Source organism: Narcine bancroftii, chromosome 11 (genome assembly GCF_036971445.1).
Source record: "Narcine bancroftii isolate sNarBan1 chromosome 11, sNarBan1.hap1, whole genome shotgun sequence".
Classification (NCBI taxonomy): Eukaryota; Metazoa; Chordata; class Chondrichthyes; order Torpediniformes; family Narcinidae; genus Narcine; species Narcine bancroftii.
Genome location: NC_091479.1, coordinates 9945293 through 9967711, shown reverse-complemented (window position 1 = coordinate 9967711; position 22419 = coordinate 9945293). Strand labels below are relative to the sequence as shown.

General features: G+C 41.2%; 1 protein-coding gene across 3 annotated transcripts in view; it reads right to left on the bottom strand.

The window, feature by feature from the left end:
• Nucleotides 1–4048: 4048 nt before the first annotated feature.
• The window catches only part of LOC138745470 (tetraspanin-3-like), a 437564-nt gene continuing 419193 nt past the window's right edge, over nt 4049–22419 (bottom strand). Inside the window, exons 35-37 of one of the 3 annotated variants that reach the window (XM_069902530.1) lie at nt 8499–8690; nt 5746–5800; nt 4049–4471 (exon numbers count right to left, since the gene is read on the bottom strand). In XM_069902530.1, coding sequence (XP_069758631.1) covers nt 4455–4471; nt 5746–5800; nt 8499–8690 — 264 coding nt within the window. In that variant the 3' untranslated portion in view covers nt 4049–4454. Of the gene's footprint in view, nt 4472–5543; nt 5662–5745; nt 5801–6401; nt 6463–8498; nt 8691–22419 lie in introns of those variants that run through there. The other 2 variants (XM_069902529.1, XM_069902532.1) reach the window with 2 other exon arrangements.

Here is a 22419-nt window from a genome sequence, read left to right as displayed (position 1 = left end):
TTTACGCAGTGCGAGTTCAAGACTTGCTGCAGAACTCTTCTCACCGTACTACAGTCATTACATTATTACGGTCAAATAGTTAAAGTAAATGGAAGTCTACCACCCCCACCCCATTGCAGAGATCCAGGAGGGTCAGAGCCAGCTCCACCAGGCTGAGCAACAGCCTCTTCCCACGGGCAGTGAGACCCTGAACGACCAAAGGAGTTGCTTACACGGACCATCCGAGACCCTCATGTTCATCAAGCACATCTATTTATTTGTAGAGATAAAATACTTGTCCTGCATATGCATCTTTTGTCTGTACCTGTGTTATGTCTGGTTGTGTGTCTGCATGTTTTGCACCGAGGACCGGAGATTGGTTTCATTCGGTGGAAGGATGCTGGATAAAAACTGAAAGCAGCTGAGAGAGAAATATTTATGGAGCTGAATTCATAAAACTACAAAATGTTGGATTGTAAACATGTAACTGCCACTATTTATAAGCACTTAACACAGATCTGAATTATTTAAAATATATGGTTGTTCCAAAATTCTGCCCAGAGGCACAAGTTGCATGTGTGGAAGGTCAACAGAGAATGACAGGTGTCCTGTATTCCCACACATTCCTGTCTCCAGTTATACCATCAGTAAATTGCCAACAAGGTACCCAACTGTAAGGAAGTTGAGCCAAGCAGAGAATGACACGTGTCCTGCATTCCCACACATTCCTGTCTCCAGTTATACCATCAGTAAATTGCCAACAAGGTACCCAACTGTAAGGAAGTTGAGCCAAGCAGAGAATGACACGTGTCCTGCATTCCCACACATTCCTGTCTCCAGTTATACCATCAGTAAATTGCCAACAAGGTACCCAACTGTAAGGAAGTTGAGCCAAGCAGAGAATGACACGTGTCCTGCATTCCCACACATTCCTGTCTCCAGTTATACCATCAGTAAATTGCCAACAAGGTACCCAACTGTAAGGAAGTTGAGCCAAGCAGAGAATGACACGTGTCCTGCATTCCCACACATTCCTGTCTCCAGTTATACCATCAGGAAATTGCAAACAAGGTAACTAACTGTAAGGAAGTTGAGCCAAGCAGAGAATGACACGTGTCCTGAATTCCCACACATTCCTGTCTCCAGTTATACCATCAGTAAATTGCCAACAAGGTACCCAACTGTAAGGAAGTTGAGCCAAGCAGAGAATGACACGTGTCCTGCACTCCCACATATTCCTGTCTCCAGTTATACCATCAGTAAATTGCCAACAAGGTACCCAACTGTAAGAAAGTTGAGCCAAGCAGAGAATGACACGTGTCCTGCATTCCCACACATTCCTGTCTCCAGTTATACCATCAGGAAATTGCAAACAAGGTACCTAACTGTAAGGAAGTTGAGCCAAGCAGAGAATGACACGTGTCCTGAATTCCCACACATTCCTGTCTCCAGTTATTCCATCAGTAAATTGCCAACAAGGTACCCAACTGTAAGGAAGTTGAGCCAAGCAGAGAATGACAGGTGTCCTGCACTCCCACATATTCCTGTCTCCAGTTATACCATCAGTAAATTGCAAACAAGGTACCCAAATGTAAGGAAGTTGAGCAAAGCATGAATCCTATCATTCAACATGCCAGTAGTTAATCTTTCCTTTCATGGAGTGTTCAGTCATTACATCTGCAATTTCTCTTTGAAATGAACTAATTAGTTCTCACTCCCTGCACTTTTCCCACAACTATGAAAAACAATTCCCCTTCTCGAATTCCGATGAAATGTCTTCAACCTGAAATGCATTATTTCTCTTAACATAGATGCTGCCTGACTGGCTGAGATTTTTCCAGCATTATCTGTTTTTATTTGACCTCTTTTATCAAATTTCATTACATCTGCTTCCAACGTGCAGATCACAACTATTTACTGCATAAAACAAAACTTATCCATCTCTGATTCTCCATAGTCCCTCCTGCCATGTTTTTTTGTTTTTTCCTTCTTTGCACTTCCTTGAGAAAGAGAAGCAGGTGAAGGGGACCGCCATTCAATAATATCACTTGCCACTTGTCGCGTTGGGAAGAATATCAGGTTTGGTGGGTTCACAGAGAGACGAGTCTGCATACAAGTGTTACAATCACACGTAACTAATTAACACACGGGAGACAACCAGGGGAGATTACAACATTATGGAATAATTTAATAAAATTATGATAAAATATACTTGAAAGGGTAAGATTGTGAGGTTTAGTTATTAGGTCACATTTCACAAGCGTCTCATTTGCCATGCAAGAGCTGTGCAACAGTAGACTCCATGTCCGCGGTTGGCTTTGCAAAGACAATGGGAAGGGCTTGTGAGAGTTTCACGTAGGTTTGAACAGGGTCCAGGTTCAAGAACCGAGAAGTCTTTTGCTGCTAGACTGGTGCCAGAGTTTGAAATTTCTGGTTGAAGTTTGCTTGCCCTAAGAGGGGCCACGTGGCTTTTGAGTCCTTTGGGCTTGTAACAACTATTTCACATGATAGAGGTATACAAGCTATTAAGGAGAATAGATAGAGTGGACAGCCAGCGTCTCTTTCCCAGGGCACCACTGCTCAATACAAGAGGGCATGGCTTTAATGGGTGGGAAGTTCAAGGGAGCTATTAGAGGAAGGTTTTTTTAATCCAGAGAGTGGTGGGTGGAATGAACTACCTGGGGCAGTGGTGGAGGCAGAGACTATTAGACAAGCATAAGGAGGAATTTAACGTGCAGGGTTATATGGGAGGCAGGGTGTAAATGTTGGCACAACATTGTGGGTCAAAGGGCCTGTTCTATGTTAAGGAATGATATAGACATTCACCTCGGACCTAGGTTGGACTCTGACAATAGTGAACTCGTACTCACCAAGCTCACATACTGCACACAGGGACTCTTGCACACACTTGGCTCCCTGTACCAATGGGGTGCAGCTCTCTGCAAGTTTCGATCTATTGCAATACTACGGCTCAGCTTAAGTGTAGTGTACACCTTACCAGTGACACTTCCATCAATGTTTACAGTGGTGACCTGGCCTGAAGCGATGTCCAGAGTTTGGACCACGAGGCACAGAGAGAGAGAGAGAGAGAGAGAGAGAGAGAGAGAGAGAGAGAGAGAGAGAGAATGTGCTATGTATCGATGTTTTATACAGTTCTGATCTGGATGTCTAGCCAATAATGAACCCGGGGATTTAAATTAGCCAACGGCAAGGTGTGCACTAACAAGAGGCAAGAGCCCAACTTTGACTGGCAGGTGATATGACTTCCAAATAAGTTTTAGACAGGGAGGACATGTGACCACCTGCAATACACACATTCCAGACAGGGAGGGAGGCCACATTTCCTCCACACACACCATGCTCAATATTTGCTCAATGTGCCTTGATTTCTTTGCCTTCTAAAAATCTATTTTCATCTTGAATGCACTGTGTTTAAGCCCCCAGCCCTCTTGGATGGAGTATTCAAGAGAGTCATGATCCTCTGCGTGAAGAAATTTCCCCTCATAGCTTTCACAATAGGTGACCCCTTTTTTCTCTGCTTGACACCTCAGATATGGGTAAAGATTAGCTGTACATCTGTCCCATCAAGACAGATGTATGGGCTTTGCATCCTTCAGTGAACGTTGCTGGACAACTCTGTGATTCTTCTAAACTCAATGGAGTGTAGACCTGGCCTGGTTCAATCCAAATTTATTTCATCTGATTGCACAAATACAACCTGTTCTATAGTCCTCGGTGCAAAACATGCATGCACTCCACCAGACACAACACACATATTGATAAACAACATTGCTTACCATTCTTCATAGGGCAAATCCATCACCCCAGGACTCAATTTGATGCATCTTTGCCGCATTCCCTCAGTATCCTCTTTAGATAGAGAGCAAGACCAACACACACATTGCAAGGGTGGACCCATTTGAATTCACATTCTTGAAGCAATAACTATCTGCTTTTGTACTCAAATCCTCTTGTTTTAAAGGTTATCATTATACTTGCCTTCCTAATTGTTTGCTGTACCCACCCTTGAATTGTGCAAAGGACATCAAGATCCCTCCGAACAGCGATCTTTAAAAGTTTTTAAAGTACAACAAACTTTTATTAAGAAAGACCAAGGCGTAACTGCAGGACACATGCTTTCAAAATAGTTGGAAATGAAGAGAAGTACATTTCATTGGAGAGGAGGATTCAGCTTGATAATAACAGTCCAGGTTCATTCCAATCATTACCATTGCTTCTTCAGTGTCCCTCTGCAAGGGGGATGACTTGTTTCCATTCTAGTTTTGGAGGTTCTGAGGCAATTAATGAGAACAATATGGGGGCCACAGATCTTCCACAGATGGGGCAGGACAATTAATAGTTTGCTCAGTTGTCTTCCTCTTTTGCCACTTAACCGGGCTTCGTGTGTCCTCCTGATGCATGATCTTGAGGTTCACACCACCGCCACCCCAAAGTTCCATCTCCATTTTAAGTGGTCATTGTTCAAAGATCCCTAAAATTCAACAAAGTTTTGAACACATTCTTGAATTCTATTTTTTTTGTCCACCAGCTTAATCTTCTCCCTTGATTGAGTTCAGGAAGGTCTCTTTCTTTTGGGAGTTTGTCATCGGACATGTAAGCACGCCCTGCCCAATCTAGTTGAACATAGTAAATGGGGCTTGAATGCAGAGAACACTGGCCTGGGAGGTGATCTGATATTGATGATGACCTTTTGGTCAATGTGGAGCACCATTCTCCAGTGTCTTGAGTTGCTTGTTGTAGATCATCGAGGTCTTAGAATTATAAATGAGGGCAAGGGTCACTGGTTCCTGGCAGGCCACAGGTTCTGTGCTAGATCAGAGAACTTGGTGCAAACTGAAGGATCGGGGAACATTGAATAATGGTGACTACAGTATTCATCCACCAGTCTGTTGGTCATAGCTACATTTCATAAGTTCTGACCAAGAAATATTAATGAGAATTGCCAGAGTGTCATTTCCATACCAATGACTTACATATATACTTCAGGGTATGAATCTATCAGTTTTCTAGTTCGGCACTCAGGCGACTCTAGTTCCACACAAGAGGGTTGACAATTTAATGCCTTCTAAAATGGTCTCAGTTCATTATCTCATGGATACTAGGGTAATCCTACTAAACAGTATTTTATTCATTACCATTTTGGGATAAATGCATATGTAGATTAAAACAAACATATCACTATTCATGTTGGTACAGATGAAAATAAATAATTTTATTGTGTCAGTGTATCTGAGCCACCAACTTAACTTCTAATAAATTAAATTAATTAATTCAATCCCAAGGGAACTGCTGTATTATTCTAACAACCAAAAACAAAACAGATAATTCTCTATGCACATATGCTAGAAATGCTCACTTATAAATTGTCAAAAACTCATTACAATTAAGATCTTATATACATCAGGTACTATATACAGTTTGTGCAAATCATACAAGAATGTTGTAGAACATAAATATCAGTGAGTGAGTTTGAAGACTATTTTGAATCATTCCCCTTTCTCCCCCCCCCCCCGGCCCCCCCACCCCCACCCCCCCTCCCCCACCCCAACTCCCTTTAGGAAATTGGCTCTTTCTGCAGAAAGAATTTCCGGGCATCGTCCCACATCTCATGGGGAAATCTGTTAGAAAATTCAAGGTAGTCTTGACCTCCAGGAACTCCCACTGAAATGAGAGGACAGCATTACATTGTTAAAGTCAATGCTGCCGTAATTTGGCATGAGTCGACAATAAATCTATGATACTCACCTCCTTGGTGAGAAGGAGGCTTCGTGTCAGCTTGACTTGAATTCTGTGCAAAATCCTAATGGAAGAAAAACCCCGCACATTATTTGTTTATTTCATCCACTTTGTAATTTTAAGTTTTTTTTCCCCCACTGGTTTCATTCTTCTTTTACCATTCTGTCAATTTTTGATATCCCAGACCACACAAGAAAACAGCAATTAATGAAATCGCATTGAATACGACAGAGCGCAGAGCAACAAGACAGAATTTCGGAACTTCCTTCAAGGATATTGAGGTTAGGAATCTACATAGTACCAGTGGAATTCATTTTTCAAAATCCCAATCTCCTTATGAAAGTTAACATGTCCATCCAGATCAATGCACTGATTAACAATATAGTAAGTTGTATAGGGGAAATAAAGAGTTAAAAAAAATCAAAATGATACAGGTAATGTATAAAGTAACCAGGGCAGAGGGGCTTGTGTTAGATATGTGTTTGGTAATAAAGCCAATAAATACATCAGTTAGCTGACTATCAGACTGGAGAATGCAAGTTCTTGGAGAACTACACGATCTGAAAGTGGCAAATGAAAGTTGCACGGTTATTTAAAAAAAAATAACTTTCTCTGCTTAATTTATTTAAATAAATTAATATACAAAACAGACTAAATGGATAATAACCAAGTTAAAGTCTTTATATCTTCGTTTCCATGCGTTTCTCAGTACCTCATCTGGTCTTCCTTTTGATATAAATGGAAATAGAGAAGAAACTCAAAGTGACTGACATGGTTAGAGACAAGAACATTTGTTCAAGACAACACATAGAGGTGGTTTTAGTATAACCCAGAGTATTAAAGGGCTAACAAGGTGTTGTTTCAAGGCGGTTCGGTTAGTGCAACACCGTTACAGCGCCAGTGACTGGGATTCAAATTCTCTTTAGGGAGTTTGTATATTCTCCCCGTGTCTGTGTGGTTTCCTCCGGGTGCTCCAGATTCCTCCCACCCTTTCAAGCGTACTGGAGCTTCTAGGTGAATTGGATGTAATTGGTGGCACGGGCTTGTGGGATGAAAGGGCCTGTTACCATGCTGTATGCCTAAATTAAAATTAAAGCACTCACACCACAGGAGCAAAGTGCACCAAGACTGAATCAAATCTGAAAGGATTTCAGGAAAATGGCTGGATTTCAAAGGTATGATCAAAGTTGACTTATAAAAGAAAAATTATCTCAGATTTCTCTGTCTCGCCTTCAACATTTCCAGATGCCAGTGAGGAACTTGCACCCTCTCCCTGACTTGGTGACCTTGCTCCTGTTAACCACACCACAGCACAAATTGGATGGTCTGTGTTCATCGCTATGCAAAGAACTTCACGAAGTATTTCAATTTTTATACATCAAGTTCTGTCAAAACACCAATGCAATAGAAGGAGTTAATTCTCTTGATGACGCAGCAAGATAAACATGGTCAATGGCATGGAAGAGAGCCCAGGTTGCTCTTGAAACAGTGTAACAGGAAATTTTCCTTCCACCCAACAGAAGATGGGATAAAAATTCAACATTTCATTCTAAAAAAAACTGCTCCCTTGATAGAGCTGCATTCTCTCAGAAATACAATGGAATGTCATTTTGGATTAAAGGCTCAAGTAATGAACACAGAAAACGTTGATGCTTAGCAGACCAAATCTTCAGCTGTGAAGATAAAAGCAGTACGATGAAAGATCTACAAGACCATAAGATAGAGCAGCAGAAATAGGCCATTCAGCCCATTGAGTCTGCTCCACCCATTCCAATCAATGAGCTGATCCATTTTCCCATCGAGGATTGAGGCCCCACTGCCCGGCCTTCTCCTCATAACCTTTGATGTCCTGGCTAATCAAGAACCTATCCATCTTCACCCAATGACATGGCCTCCACAATTTATAAGTGGTAAATGCTCTTTTATCTCCACAGATGCTGCCCTATCATATTTAGTATTTACACTATATTTATATTTTATTTTTCCAGTAGCCACAGTATTTAGAAATTAATTTCTCAAATATCAGTAGTGGGATTTGAACCTACAATCCTCTGAATGGCTGTATTGAGGATTGTAGAGGATCATGTGCCCCCCCCCCCTTCCATCTACAACCTGATGGGAATGTGGATTGTAGAGGGTCATGTGACCCCCCTCTAACAGGAACGTGGATTGTGGAGAGTCTTGTGACCTCTTCATCTGGAACCTAGTCGGACGGCACCTCACCTGCCAACCAAGGTCAAGGCTTGCCCACAGGAGAGCGTATACCTGGTCATTGGCTCCTTTCATTGCTTCATCAATACCTGGGTTGGACTCTCCAGCTGATGGCACTACAAAGCCCATCACGTGTGAGCCATCTGCCTCTTTTTCTTCTGGGATAAACCCGAGCTCCACTCCAGGTTGCGAACTGCAGGCAACGCTAGAGAGCCGTTGGTAAGGTGTACGCAGACAAAGGGTTGGGAGCTATAGTACCGCGTGTCTAGGAATCACTGTCCCTAGTTTAGTTTAGTTAAGAACCACACCTGCTAGAGATATGAAAGGGTGGCTGTATTGTACGTTGTGACTTGATTTCTATCTACGTGTGCGTAAGTGTGTCTTTTACCCCTGTTGTGCGTGAAAATATAAAACTACTGTTCAACCAGCCCACATTCAGATTAATTGCCCTTGGGACCCGTCGAACCGGTTTTACACGACTTTGGGCCACAGGACTTTGAAGCAGACACCAGTCCTAAAGCAGGACATAGTGTCGTATTACCCACATTTACCTGGATAAAGGTAGCCAGTAGAATGCAGCTCATCTCCTGTTCTAGGATGACTTTGTTCTGTGGGTTGTTGTAACAAGCTGTGATCAGTGTTGGGAATAGGATTTTGATTAAACGCTGGTCACTGAAGTATTGAAAAGGCAGCTGGCAGAGCTTCTGAAGAACTGTAGGATGGCGTCCTGACTGCACTGTTACCTGAAAGAAAGGTGTTGATAAAATAATTTAGCAAAAAAAATCAGGGAGAGAATTTATAATATACAGCTATCTTACAAATCGTCTGTGTAATTTTCCAGTCCATGTTATGTTTTTGAGACACTCTTTTACCAACTTTCCTCATTGAATAGATCTATTATGTGCACATCGCATTGTAATTCTGCTTCTCCAAGGCTCCAGTTTAGGGGAGAACGGGGGGGGGGGGGGAATTAAAAAAAAACAGAGAGTTGCGGGTGCCTGGAAGGCCTTGCCGGGAGTAGTGGTGGAGGCTGAAACATTAGGGGCATTCAAGCTACACTTAGGCAGGGTCACGAATGAAAGAAAAATAGAGGGTTAAGAGATAGGGAGGGCTTAGTTTTGTTTTTGTTAGGAATATATAGGCCGGCACAACATCGAGGGCCGAAGGGCCTGTACTGTACTGCTGTAGCGTTCTATGAGTGGCATTACCATAATGCTTGCTTCTCACCTTGCCAGCCCCCTTAGCTCAAGTGAGACAGAACATTTTCTGCTCAATCATTTCTCATGTTGCAGTCGGCCTCACAAATGTGACAAGATCTAAATGGCAAGCTTGGAAATGCTACTATCTGGGTATCCCGGCAGGTAATTTGAAAAACTGCTATCATTTATTGCGGAGACACCTGAATATCAAGGGAAGAAGGTACACTTCGGTATTAAACAGACCATGCACAACAGTCTCAGCATCCTGCGTAACCACAGAACAAGTCAAATTTTTTATCATCTGATTGGACAAGTAGAACCTGACGAAACAGTGTTCTCTGGCCCTCAGTGCAAGTCACAGAAACACAACCAGACATAAAACAGTAACTATTAAAAAAATAAAAATCAAATCAAATATTCAAAATGGAAGTGATGAATAAAAAGTAAAAAGTAAAAAGTAAAAAAAGTAAACTAAGTAAAAAAAATAAACTAATTTCAATTCATGAGTTTTCATAACTCTTTATAGGCAATTTGTCCACCTGCATATTTCTGTATTTGGATCAGATTTTCATCTTTTCCTATTACCTTCTCCTCGACTCATGAGCTGCCTGACAGCATTTAGTGCGCTGCCCGTTACATGAAAACCCTTTGCGTTACTGCATTCCAAAAATGGACAAGAGAGATTAGTAAACCACACTATTACAAGTGGGTGTGTCATTACCTTGAACTGTTTAGAATTGTGTCAAAAGGCAGCAAAATGGGATACGAGACAACCCAGATGCCAGAGCAGGGAAGTGGTTACCTCCAAATGACCGCATCAATGGAAACGGGTCGAAGGTCATGCATGACATGGCAGAGGAAACAGCTCTGGAATGTCCCATTCTGCAGTACAATAATAACCTTTAAGAAGCCCTGGGCTATGAAAGCATTTGTGGCAACCGTTCCATAAACTGTTGCAAGAGTTTCAATTCCCCATTCTTAATTCAATAAATTGTTAGCTGCTAGCCAGCAGAATTGAATTCCTGGTTAAGGTCTAGAAAATATCAAGTTTTCTGATTTTTACCTTTGTTCTATGACATAATTGGAAATTCACCTGTCAGGGGGGAACAAATTGGACAGATGCGATGCTTTGCCTAGTCAAATAGGAGGCATTTATTTTCTCAGTAAAAACACAATACAGGTGGAACAGAGTGCTTTATATCGCACAGTAAAGATCCATAACTAACATTTTGGGCATCAATGTCCTTGACACCTCAAGCCCGAAACGTTGGTTAGGGGTCTTTACTGTGCGATATAAAGGACGCTGGACCTGCTAAGTTTCTTGGGCATTGTTTTCACTTTGACCACTGTGTCTGCAGACTTTCATGTTTTACATTTGTTTTCTAGACTCATACATAAAGATTAGCTATTAGCTAAATTACTAGAGTCCTGGAAATTAACCCCACAAGAGTTCTGATGAAGGATCTTCAACCTTTTGTTAATGATTAATTGTGTTGCTTTTCCCAGTGATTCTGCCTTACCTCATGAGTATTTCCGATATTTGCAGATTTTACCCCACCCAGCAAGAATCTGAACTTTCCAAATCAACGGGGAGAAAACTGAACAAAATTCAAATGCATTAATTGCTTTTCCAAGTCCAGACACAAGGTTCCCTTTTGGGAAAACTCCCAATATTGTTAATGCTCGACATCATGAACCTACCACAGGAGCCACGTTAAACTGACCAGTCACTAAAAGCATCACTTCTTCTTTACCCAACGGCACAAAACTTCCGCGATTTTGTTTGGGAGCCTTCCCACATAATTTTGATCAGACCTTGATAAAGGGCTCAAGTCTGAAACATTGGTTATGAATCTTTACTAAATAAAGTACGCTATTTGACCGGCTGAGTTTTCCCCAGTGTCATTGATAGGATTCTCAATCCAATGTAAAAATACAATTCATTATTATGCAATTCAGATTTAAATATCATGCAATTCAGACATTTCATTCCAATTTCCAGACAAAAATGATGAAATTAAGTGATATCTCGAGTCAAGTATATTTGGTGATTCCCAGCTGAGATAACACGTTTCTGCTGTTCATTGCTTCAGTCCACCTTTTCTTTTAATGCCTGTCAGATCGACAAAGTTTTCTGATGCGAAGACTGAAATTTCACTTTAAAATCGGAATTGCAGGAAATAACTTTGGGAAATAGGATTCTGAGAAGGGTGCTTTGGGAAACTGAACACAAGAGATGGTGATGGTAAATCCATGCAAGACGTCAGTAAGGTAGCAAGCAGCTGGGATACTGAGTAGCTCATGCACAGTCTATACAGTTTTGTAAGATCTATGGAACTGGTTAAATGATTCCACGATGAAGCCCATCCTTGGATTATTTCATATACATTTCAGACTTTGAGAAAAATGACCTTCCTCCCCCAACTTTTTAGCAGTCAAGTTGAACAGCCGTGGACTCCAAAGGAACAGCGGTACCCAATTAAACTCCTGGTCCAAATGTACCACCAGTTTTCTGCCTGAGGAATACTGAGAGCAGCTCAGTATTCCCGGAGACTTTTACAGAAGACCATGTGAAAAGGCATGCAGCGTTAGAAAGTTGGTGGTGTTGAGAAGGATGGGGGGTGGTGCTGGGAAGGGGGAAGGGGAAGAAGACTGAAAATCACTTCAAAAAAATTCCACTGATGTCGCCATTCGTTTTTCTTATCACTTCTCTCATCAGCTCAGCAGAGTCAAGAGTAAGACTGTTTAGACTAATGGGACTTGTCATAAAGCAGGCCAAGTTTACAGAGGGACTTGCACACATTAAGGAATGAAACACTACCACTAATGGAACCTCGCTGTGCCCACATCCTGTTAGTTCCACAGAACCTTTTCAATCAAGTCATTAAATTCAACTAACTGATATTAAAATCAAATCACTCCCAGGTTAGGCTGATTACTGATGAACAACAAGGAAACATAAATTGCCCAGGAATAGTGTTTCTTCAGCCTGGGAGGTAGGCAGGGCTAGGCCTCAAGGAGCAGTAAAACTGCAGCTCAGGATTGTAAATTGTGGATTGGCAAAACACAAGCTTTCAGGGCATATGCACTCACATTGACTACCACCCAAATTAAAGCCAGAGGTGCTGCTGCAGGAGACAAAGGAGCCCGTGACAACATAAATTTCAGGGCTTTACAAGATTTCTTTCAAAGGATTTTTCACAGCTGCTGCAGAATATACAGGCCCACTGATCATGTACTTGAGTTGTAAGAATGCAAGTAAACAAATCCAAGTTTTAGGCACGAGAGTGAGAGAGACCTGCTGCCAAAGGTTGTAAAATATTGTGAGCAACAAATATGTGACACACGACTTAACACTGCACGCTGTGCGAGAAACCGGAAGATCAAGCAAGCAGTGATTTACAGTGAGAGATGAAAGGAAAGAGTACTGGAAAATTTAAAAGAAATATAAATCCAAAGTACAGAAGATACCAGAGAAACGAATCAGGCAAGATTAGTGCTCTACTTGTACCCAAATGACATTTTTTCATACCTTGATCAATCCTGAAACATTGGTTCATTATTTTTATCTTTGCTATGTAAAGAACACTGTTTGACCTGCTGAGTTTCTCCAGCAATGTGCTCTTACTGTGAAATGAACATAGTTTTTTTATTGGAGAAACGCAAGAACTGCAAATCATTGAACAATGGAAAACCTGGAGGGGATCAGCGGGTCTGAGAGCATCCATTGAGAGAAATGGTCCAGTCAACGCTTTGGGTTGGGACCTTTTGCTGAGACAGTGTTTACTGGGTTGAGATAGGTTCTGGTGGCATAGCAACATCCCATCTTCATGTTTGGAGGAAATAAAAACACTCGGAATGTGGACCATGATTGTTGGAAAGAATAACATTTTAGCTTGAGCCCTTTTTCAGAAATGGTTCAAGGACAGACTGTTTTCAAGTGTTCAATTTTTCTGAAATGTATTCTCATCACTTTACACCATTTCTTCTGTGGACATAGACATAAAAGATCCCAGGAGACTATCTTGAAGAAGAAGAGAGTTGTCCTTCCCAGTGCACGGGACTATATTTATCCCTCAACCAACATGACGAGAACAGATTATCTGGAAGTTATTAAATGCCATTTACAGGGACTAGCTGTGCACAAATTGGCTGCTCTGCTTCCTACATTGCAGCAGTGAATGCATTTCCAAAGTACTTAATTGTCTATAAAAGGCTTTGGGACATCCTTAGGTCATGACAGATAGTCTATAGTGCAAGGTTTTTTATAAAATCAGTAAATATTGGGGAAAAAGAAAGAAAATAAAATGAATAAAACATTCTGCTAAATTAAGTGACACACTGCAAAGATTAACAATGAGTAACTATTTTTCAGTAACTACTGAATCGGTTCAACATTTTCACTGACCGATGTGAAAATGCGCCAGAAAATAATGAAACATGGAGTATCTTACAACTTCACCGTTCAATAGACATTAACAGTTACTAGCCAACAAATGGTCTTGGTTTTAAAATAAAATGTGCTCCTTTCACTTGAGATCAGTACTGATTTTCTGAAAATGTATTTGGGTACAAGTAAAGCAGATGTTATATGGTTTGAGCACACAAAAGGAGCTAACATTGTTATCAGGCGGCAACTTTCACCTTGCAGCACCCTTTTCTCTGACCGACTTCAGTGGCTACAGTATTTAGAGAGTTTCGTTAAATTTCTGGTCCCCATTGACGCCAGGATATCGCTAATGTGGGATGATTTTGCCATTTCCAGCTGGGCATTTGGCATGGATAGCAGAGTTATCTGACAAATTACGAAGTGAACAGAACAATCCGCAGGGAATATCCAAGTTTCTGACCTTGTTGAAGGAAAGGTCACTGAGGAAGCAAGTAAAAGTTGTTCTGGGACACTGTCCTGTGGCAATGTCTGGGGTTGAGATCATGGGTTTTCCAAGCTTTGCCTCAGTATGAAGTACAATTCCAGCCAAGTAGAGAGGTTTCCTCTGGTTCTCATAGACTTCAACTTTATGAGAGTTCTTCGATGTCACGCTCCTCACCCCCACTTCACTTGGACTTAGCATGGCATCACAGGATGTTTTACTGCATCAGAGAAAGAATATAAAGGCACACCTGGTATTCTGGGCTGAGATCCTGGTTCTGGGTTCTCCCGCCATTGGGAATGTTCTGTCTGTCATCTACTCTACTCAGTTCTCTGAGGATTTTATAGGTTTCTAGGAGACTCTCAGTCTTCTAAGATCCCATGAATATAGGTCTTTTTTGAAAAAAAAAAATTAAAAGTTTTGGATACATGTAATAATATCCAGGTTTAAAATATATCATTTAATATCAAATCGATTACATGATGATATAAACTGCAAACCCCCCCCCAATATAGGTCTTTTCGATACTATTTCTCTTCATGTCAGTTCTGCTATCAAAGGAATCTGTTTAATAAACCTTAAATACACTACCTTCATGTCAAAGACATCCTATTGGGAGATTAAAATTGGCACATCAACCTCTAGATGGATTCTCAACCCAGGCAAGACATCGGAATTTCTGAACACAAATCGTCTTGTAATCAAGATCAAATACCTTTCACTGTACCAATTACTCTCTGCATCTGAGTACTTGCTTTCTGTGACTGGTGTGCACAGACATTCAGGGTTACACCTCCCTTTCTTCCATTTTATCGCCATTTTGAAAATAATCTATTGTCCTGCTTTTAGAACCAAAGTGGATAACTTCACACTTATAGCTGTTAAAATGCATTAGTTGAGTATTCACCAAATCAGCTGAATCATGTGGAGGCATCTTTAAATCTATCTCTCAGCTCTCAATTCTCTCCTAGTTTGTGGTATTAACTTACAAAGGTTACAGTTAGTTTCCTCATCCAAGTGAACGGATGTAAATTTTGAATAGGTGGGGTCTGAGTACTCCAACATTCTACCTGCCATCTGTATTTCTACTCTCCATTTCCTATCAACTCAGTCTCAATCCGTGCCAGACATTGCCCACAAATCTATAATCTTTACCATAACTTCTTGCATGGAATTTTACAAAAAGCCAAATATACCACATTCTGTGATTCTCCCCATAAAGATTTTTCAAAGATGTTACATTTTCACTGCAAAGATTTGACCTTGTATGAATATTTATGTGGGTTCACATAAAATAATGATGTAAAAATATATATATTTTTACAATTTTATTAATAGATTAAATAAACAAGTTATCACCATTTATGGTTGCAATTTTGTACAAGCCATTGCATTATCTGTGGTTCCACTCATTGGAATTCAGGACAAAGCAAATTTATTTTGGAGCTCCCAAGTTGTAGTAGTTCCCTGCAGTGATTCTCAACCTTTTTCTTTCCACTCACATACCACTTTAAGTCATCCCTATGCCAGAGGTGCTCTGTGATTAGTGGAAAGAAAAAGGTTGAGAATCACTGCAGGGAACTACTACAACTTGGGAGCTCCAAAATAAATGGCATGTACATGCCATGTACATGGTATTAGCAGATAGCTTTTAAGATTTGGCAAGAAAACATTGCACAATTTAAAATCTTTTCAAAGTACCTTAAACAATTCCTTACTAATCACAGAGCATATTTGGCCTAGGGATTACTTAAAGTGGTAGGTGAGTGGAAAGGAAAAGGTTGAGAACCACTGATCGAGAGTTCAGAATGGTTGGTCCAGTGAAGGTAGGTAGCAGCTACAAATTGCCTTTGGAATTCTGTTGAGTTTACTTCAGGGTATTTTTATAGAAAGCAGCTGAGGGCGGCCAAGAACTGCTGCAATTCATCTTCATGCAATTGAGTATTTGGATATTGAGTTAAACTTGCAGGTTTAACAGTTTCAGGTGTGACCTTGGGGAAAAAATCTGTGCAACTTCAAAAAAGTTTTGGACATATTTTATAAGCAACTGACAATCAAAGGTATTTGTTTCCCTCACTTTTCACCTGTGCAGAGAGTATCCACAATTACACCAGCCTATAATCAAGTGGTAAATACACAATGGTGGAGAAACTCAGCAGGTCAAACAGTGTACTTTACGTACCAAAGATAAAGAGACATGCGGTGATACAACCACAGTACTGGGCTGCGTGCCCACAAGCCTACTGCGGGGGACGACTTCTGTACCTGCAGGAAGACCACCTGGCAGGCTCTCAATCACTGACCTGTATATAGACTTGAGCCGGCTGCTCCCGGGCCAATCACACGTGGAGCCATCGAGACTACTACTGGTGGATTAAAGCCTGTCGTAGTCTTTTCTGTCTGCTTGTTGTACCACAGTGCACCACAATAAATAACCAATGTATTGGGCTTGAGCCCTTCAACAGGCATGGACTGTTAGAAAGTGTTCCTGTCCCTTCCCCCCCCACCCCCCCATTATTTTGTGCCTACATTTTGCTCATACTTTAATGAAGGGCTCAAGCCCGAAACATTGGTTACGTTCTTTATCTTTGCTATGTAAATACACAGTACCTAATAGCCTGAATATGCCTGAGATTGTCTGAAGCAGACTCAGGACTGGTCAGTACTTGGAGGGAAGACCACCTAGGAACACCAGGTGCTGTAAGTTTCTGTGAGGGGTCTGGGCAAAGTGGTGACTCTCTGCCTACCTTACGGTAGACAAAAGTTAATGAATTTAACGTCTGTTACATTCTAAATGTAGTATTATGCGACAATAATGGAACCTTTATCTTTACCCTGTTTGCTTGAGCTCCAGCATTGTGTTTTTACTTCAACCACTGTGTCTGCAGACAGACGTTCGTGCTTTACCTCTGTAATCAAGTGGTCCAAGGTATCCAGCTTTTCAGAGGAAGGTGGAACTCGCAGGATTTGTATGCTTGTAATAGAGCATGGGTTGTGACATCAACCAAGAAATGCACCATTGAATATCGAGGTAATCAGCTTTTTGAAACAGTTCAGTGAGAGAACAGTCAGGGGTTCGATTCTTGATCAGCAGTAGCTTGTCTGGAAATGTGACGACTGCCCTTTGATCTCGGAACAATGTGTTGGGCAAGGCTTGGGAGGAATTTCTCACATTTTTAAATTCTGTGATTTTGCTATGGCATTTTAGACAGAAAAGAAACCTCTAATTAAACATTGAAAGTTTCAATGTGGCTTCAATTGATATTTAGAGCTGCGTCAATTACTCAGCCTGGTCCACAACCAGGCACTTTGCAAAGCTCAGACAGCTGGATCGACATTTCTAACGGCAAAGATTACAATGGTGTCTTGATCCACTGGAATGGCACCTGGCACGAGGGCAGATAGTCAGTCTTTTCCCCAGGGTCGGAAAAACTAGAACTATAGGAGATAGGTGTGTGTGGTGTGGTGGGTGGCATTTAAAAGGGATTTGAGTAGCAATTTTTTCCACACAGAGGCTGGTTCCTATATGGAATGAGATGTCAGATGTCAAATAATTTGGACAGGTATATAAATAAAAAAGCATTAGGGGGATATGGCCAAGCATAGTCAAATGGGACTCGTTCAGTTGGCATAGACAAGTGAGGCAGAAGGGCCTGTTTCTGTGCTGTATAACCCCATGACTCAAACAAGAACAGCACACCTTAGTTGACCACAGTGGCATTTAAACGAGGCTAATACTGGGCATGAGGGTCTATTTGCACATTCAAAGATAAAACCGTCTATGTTGCTAGTCATGGTCCCTTTAACTGCTTTAATAACCTCTCTAATGCCAACTCTGATAAATCCAACCAGATCCTGCAACTTTGCCCTCATAAGAACAAGAAATAGGAGCAGGAGTCGGCCATCCGTCCCTGCTCCACCATTTGACTTGCCTTTCCCCTATATCCCTTTAATTCCCTTACGATGTAATAATCTATCCAATCTTGACAAATATATTTACTGAGGTCGTCTCCACTGCTTAAATGGGCAGCGAATTCCAGAGATTCACCTTCCTCTGTTCCTCCTCATCCTAAGTTTACTACCCTGAATCTTGAGGCTCTGTTCCCTAGTTCTGGTCTCTCCCAACTTGCCTCCCTCTATCTTATCTCTGCCTTCCTTTATTTTATATGTTTCAATAAAAGATCCTCTCTCATTCTTCTAAATTCAGCTGAGTACAGCCCTAGGCGACTCAATCGCCCTCGTTCCTTTCTCTTACCATGACCTTTGGGAACCACAAAAAGTAAAATAAGCATGAAGGTCATTTTGGGAAGTGCGTTTCCTCACAGGAAGCTACAGTGGTCATTAAGAAAGCCCCTGAGTGACCATCTTCAATGAAATTGCACCTCCCAATGGCCTCATCATTTTCACAATACCGTTCTTTCATTGTTATTACCGGCCATGTTTTCCTTCGTCAGTTCTCAATCCTCTGGTTACAAAATTCTGGGCTCAGTCATCAAGGTTCTGACAGCTGAATATTTCATCGGGGAAGCCACGCCACTGCATTTCCTGTACAAACCCGCTGTGACATTTAATGTCAATTAGACAACCGTCTGTGGCTGATTTTCAAGAGATCAGTACTAGATCATTTCATGATCCATGATCCAGCACTGAGTTCGTCATAATCAGATTTCTCTGCTTCAATTAAGCGGATCAAAACATCTGATTTTTTTTTGTGCTTTGGGTTGGTGATAGCAGAAAGCAGCTGCTGCTTTTCTGTAACAGCAGTAAGTATCATCTTCATATTTAAATACAATCTCAGCAGTTTCACAGTATGCAAATTGATCAACTACGGCACAAATAACTTGCAAAGAGAGCATTAGATACAGGAATCTTCCATGTACAAGCCATAGTTTCCTTTATTTGCTTTTTTAAAAAAAAAATGTTGGTCAGGAATTTCTGTGCCTTTTTAGGAGATAAAATGGAGGGAAAATAAACATGGATATAAAGTTACATGCAAAAAAGGCTGGTAAGCAGCTGTAAAATACTGTAACAAGGCTAATTAATTGGGTGTGATGGTAACAACTTGGGAGAACAAAATTATCCACTGAGCAGAAGGTGGCAAAAACATTTTTTTTAAATCCAAGAGACAAATGAATGTTGTGCATCAGAGGGATTTATGTGTTCTTGTATATAAATCGCAGAAAGCTACTCTACTGACATAGCAAGCGACGTGGAAGACTAAAGGAATGTTATGGCAAGAGGACTGCATAATATGGGAAGGAGGTGTCGTGGAAGCCAATACATAATTTTTTGGAAAAAAAATCACATTTAGCGAGTTACTGAATCTCCTTACTCAAATGGCCTGTTTCCTCTCCGTAAATGGTTATATGGTTATAAAGAAGATACTTGAGAGAGATTGTCAGGGTAGAATACATTAACTTCAGGATTCTAAACCACTCTAGAAGTGGTCAGCCTACGGGGTGAAATGAGTAGAAAGAAATGTGGAATTTCTCCATCCCAAACCTCAGATTACGCAACTGGAATCTACTCAAGACTGAGATAGAGAAACTTGAACTGAGAGGCAAGTAATTCCCGTAATCTGCCAATATAGGTTTTTATAATATTTTATATCCTGGTAGTATTCAAAATTCCTTTATTGTCATTTGTGTAATATTACACAAAATTTATTGCAGACAAAGATTCACCATCAGCAGAAATTGCTGGCACCCCTTACAGTCACCCAGAGTCACCGAGTATCCACGGATATGCCTCCAACAACTCCAGTCCAAACCATCGGCGACCTGAGCTCCAGATCCAAAATGATAAGGAAGTCTCCAGCACCCTCTTTTATCTCGGTTCCAATACCTGGTACCTCTTCAGCCAGTTTTGTGTCAGTCTCTAGCAGTCCCCAGCCTGGTGCGAGTTGCAAGTTCTTTGACTGCAGTCGCCAGCATCCCACAGCCTGTGTGGTTTCCTCTCCTCGAGTCACCAACAGCCGGTGTGTTCTTCAGCCATGTTCACTGTCCCATGGGTCATCTCCTCTGCTTCTCCTTCTCAAAAGATGGTGCTGATGAACCACTTTCTGGTGCCCTGCGCCAGTCCTCTACTTCCCTGGAGTCTGCAACTACTTGAGGGTGCTGATAAACCAGGGCGGCTGGTCCCAGAACTCGCGGTCATGGGATTTTAATATAAAAAAACGGCTCCTTTAACAGGCCATTTAAAGCCTGTATGAAGCTGTCAGTAGTTGGATTGGGTGGTAGAACCCTGTGGAGGAATGCTATGTTCTCTCTCTCCCCACAGGTCTTTCCTTACACCCTGCAAATGCAGAGAGAGAGATTAGCACTGAATTGACATTCCAAATTTTAAAGCGACCGCCACCATGATCCAAAGCCCACAATATGTACACATTGCACAAGGTGCGAACACTTTGGAATGAATACATGACAATTGATCCAGCCGTTGCATGTCGTGGCCTTAAGTATCACTGTTTCTGCCTGACCTACAGGATTTCTGTACAATTTGTTCCTACCTCTTCTCTTTTTTAAATTGGGTTAGCAGCTTAATCTTTCAGGTACAATGTCGAGGGGTGGGGGGGGGGGGGGAGAAGGGTGCATGTCAGTCGTAAACCTGATTTGCCTCCCTTCAACTTGCAATTCACTGAGGGCATGCAGAAATTCATTAAGCCAGTCCGCTTCACAACTATTGAAGACTAACACTCAACGTACAATTGTGACATGCATTTCTACTGCTTTGTTTTTGACCGACCAACTCCAAAGCAAGAAGCCATAGATCAGATTTTATTTTGTGACAATGTTTGCATTTATATTTCAACCCTTTTAATCATCATCTAGTTAAGAAACCGGGCAAGAAACTAGGCATGATTTTCTGTAACCAGAGCTAATTGATGTTTTCTTGATAATTAACCGATTTTCTTTTCGACCTGGCATTGAGTAGCTAGTTTATTTTTGATAATAAATTATTGGACTGTAATTATAACAATTGTATAATTAATATACGATGTACAAAAATAATTAGAAGTATAGGAAGATGCTTTACTGGAAACCTTCCTGCCTTTCTTCTCCAAATGGCCAAAGAGTTACTCTCCTTCTCGTTCTATTAAGTCACGGTTTCAAATAAATATCCACGTTGTGTTTTAAATCCAATGAGCAATTCTGCTTTCATCATTCTTTCTAACACAAAACAACCTTGAGTAAAAATTCTCCCCTTTTCCCCTGTATGCCTTTTGCTAATTACTTTAAATGTATGGCGTGGTTTCGATCTGCCTGACACGCCACACACCCAGTGCCTGTACCATTCTTCTCACACCACCATTAAGGGGATTATTCAAATTTTGGATCCAACCAGTGTTCAGTCATTGTTTTGGAGTTCTAGTTATAACACTGTTGAATCTTTCTGCATTATTTTTAACCTACTATTTGTTCAGAAGTCATTTGTAAAAATATATGTCTTTAAATGTTATTTTTGGCTATTTGTATTTTTAATGCCGCCACACCATATGAAAACTTTCTACCCCCACTGCTCACACAGATGCCAGATGCAAGACGTAAAACAATGCATTAACGCTCAAAGTTTCATTGAAGACCAAGTACATTAGGGGTTAATGTCAAATGGAAAGGATTTTTCATACTTGTGGTGGATAGTTCTGCTTTAAAGATAGAAGATCTGCATTATTTCCTCCTGTACATACATAAACAGACCCTGGGGCAGAGGCACTGAATCAGCAGAAAATGTCACATAACGGGCCTTTTTTGCTCTTAGGTCAATTCTACATTGCTTTATAGTTCCGCCAATGCTTACATTAGCACTGAGATTCAAAGGCTGTTCCAAAATTTCCAATCGTGAGCCTTGTGTATCCTTTTGGAACTCGGACAAGTATTTCTCCCCACATGCTATTGCAAGCTCTGAACAGCCCAAAACGATGATGTATCTTCACCTTTGTCACTTTTTGACCTGCTGAGTCTCTCCAGTGTTTGTATGTTTTCTCACTTAACCACAGTGCCAACAGAAAAGAAGACCGCAGAGCCCACCTCACTGACAAAAGGCAAAGGAGGAAAAACCCAACACCCAACCCCAACCCACCAATTTTCCCCTGCAGCCGCTGCAACCGTGTCTGCCTGTCCCGCATCGGACTTGTCAGCCACAAACGAGCCTGCAGCTGACGTGGACTTTTACCCCCTCCATAAATCTTCGTCCACGAAGCCAAGCCAAAGAGACTATAGGCTGAGATTCTATATTGGAGAAAAGACTATTTTTGATGCTATCACAAAGGATCTGGCAACTGAGGCTTGGGACAGGTTGATTTCTGGCAAAAGTTTGCAAAAAGCCTGTCATCAAATAATTCCAGTCTTTTTGGCGTTATTGACAGTGTATCCATTTTATTGCCATAAGACTGGACACATGGT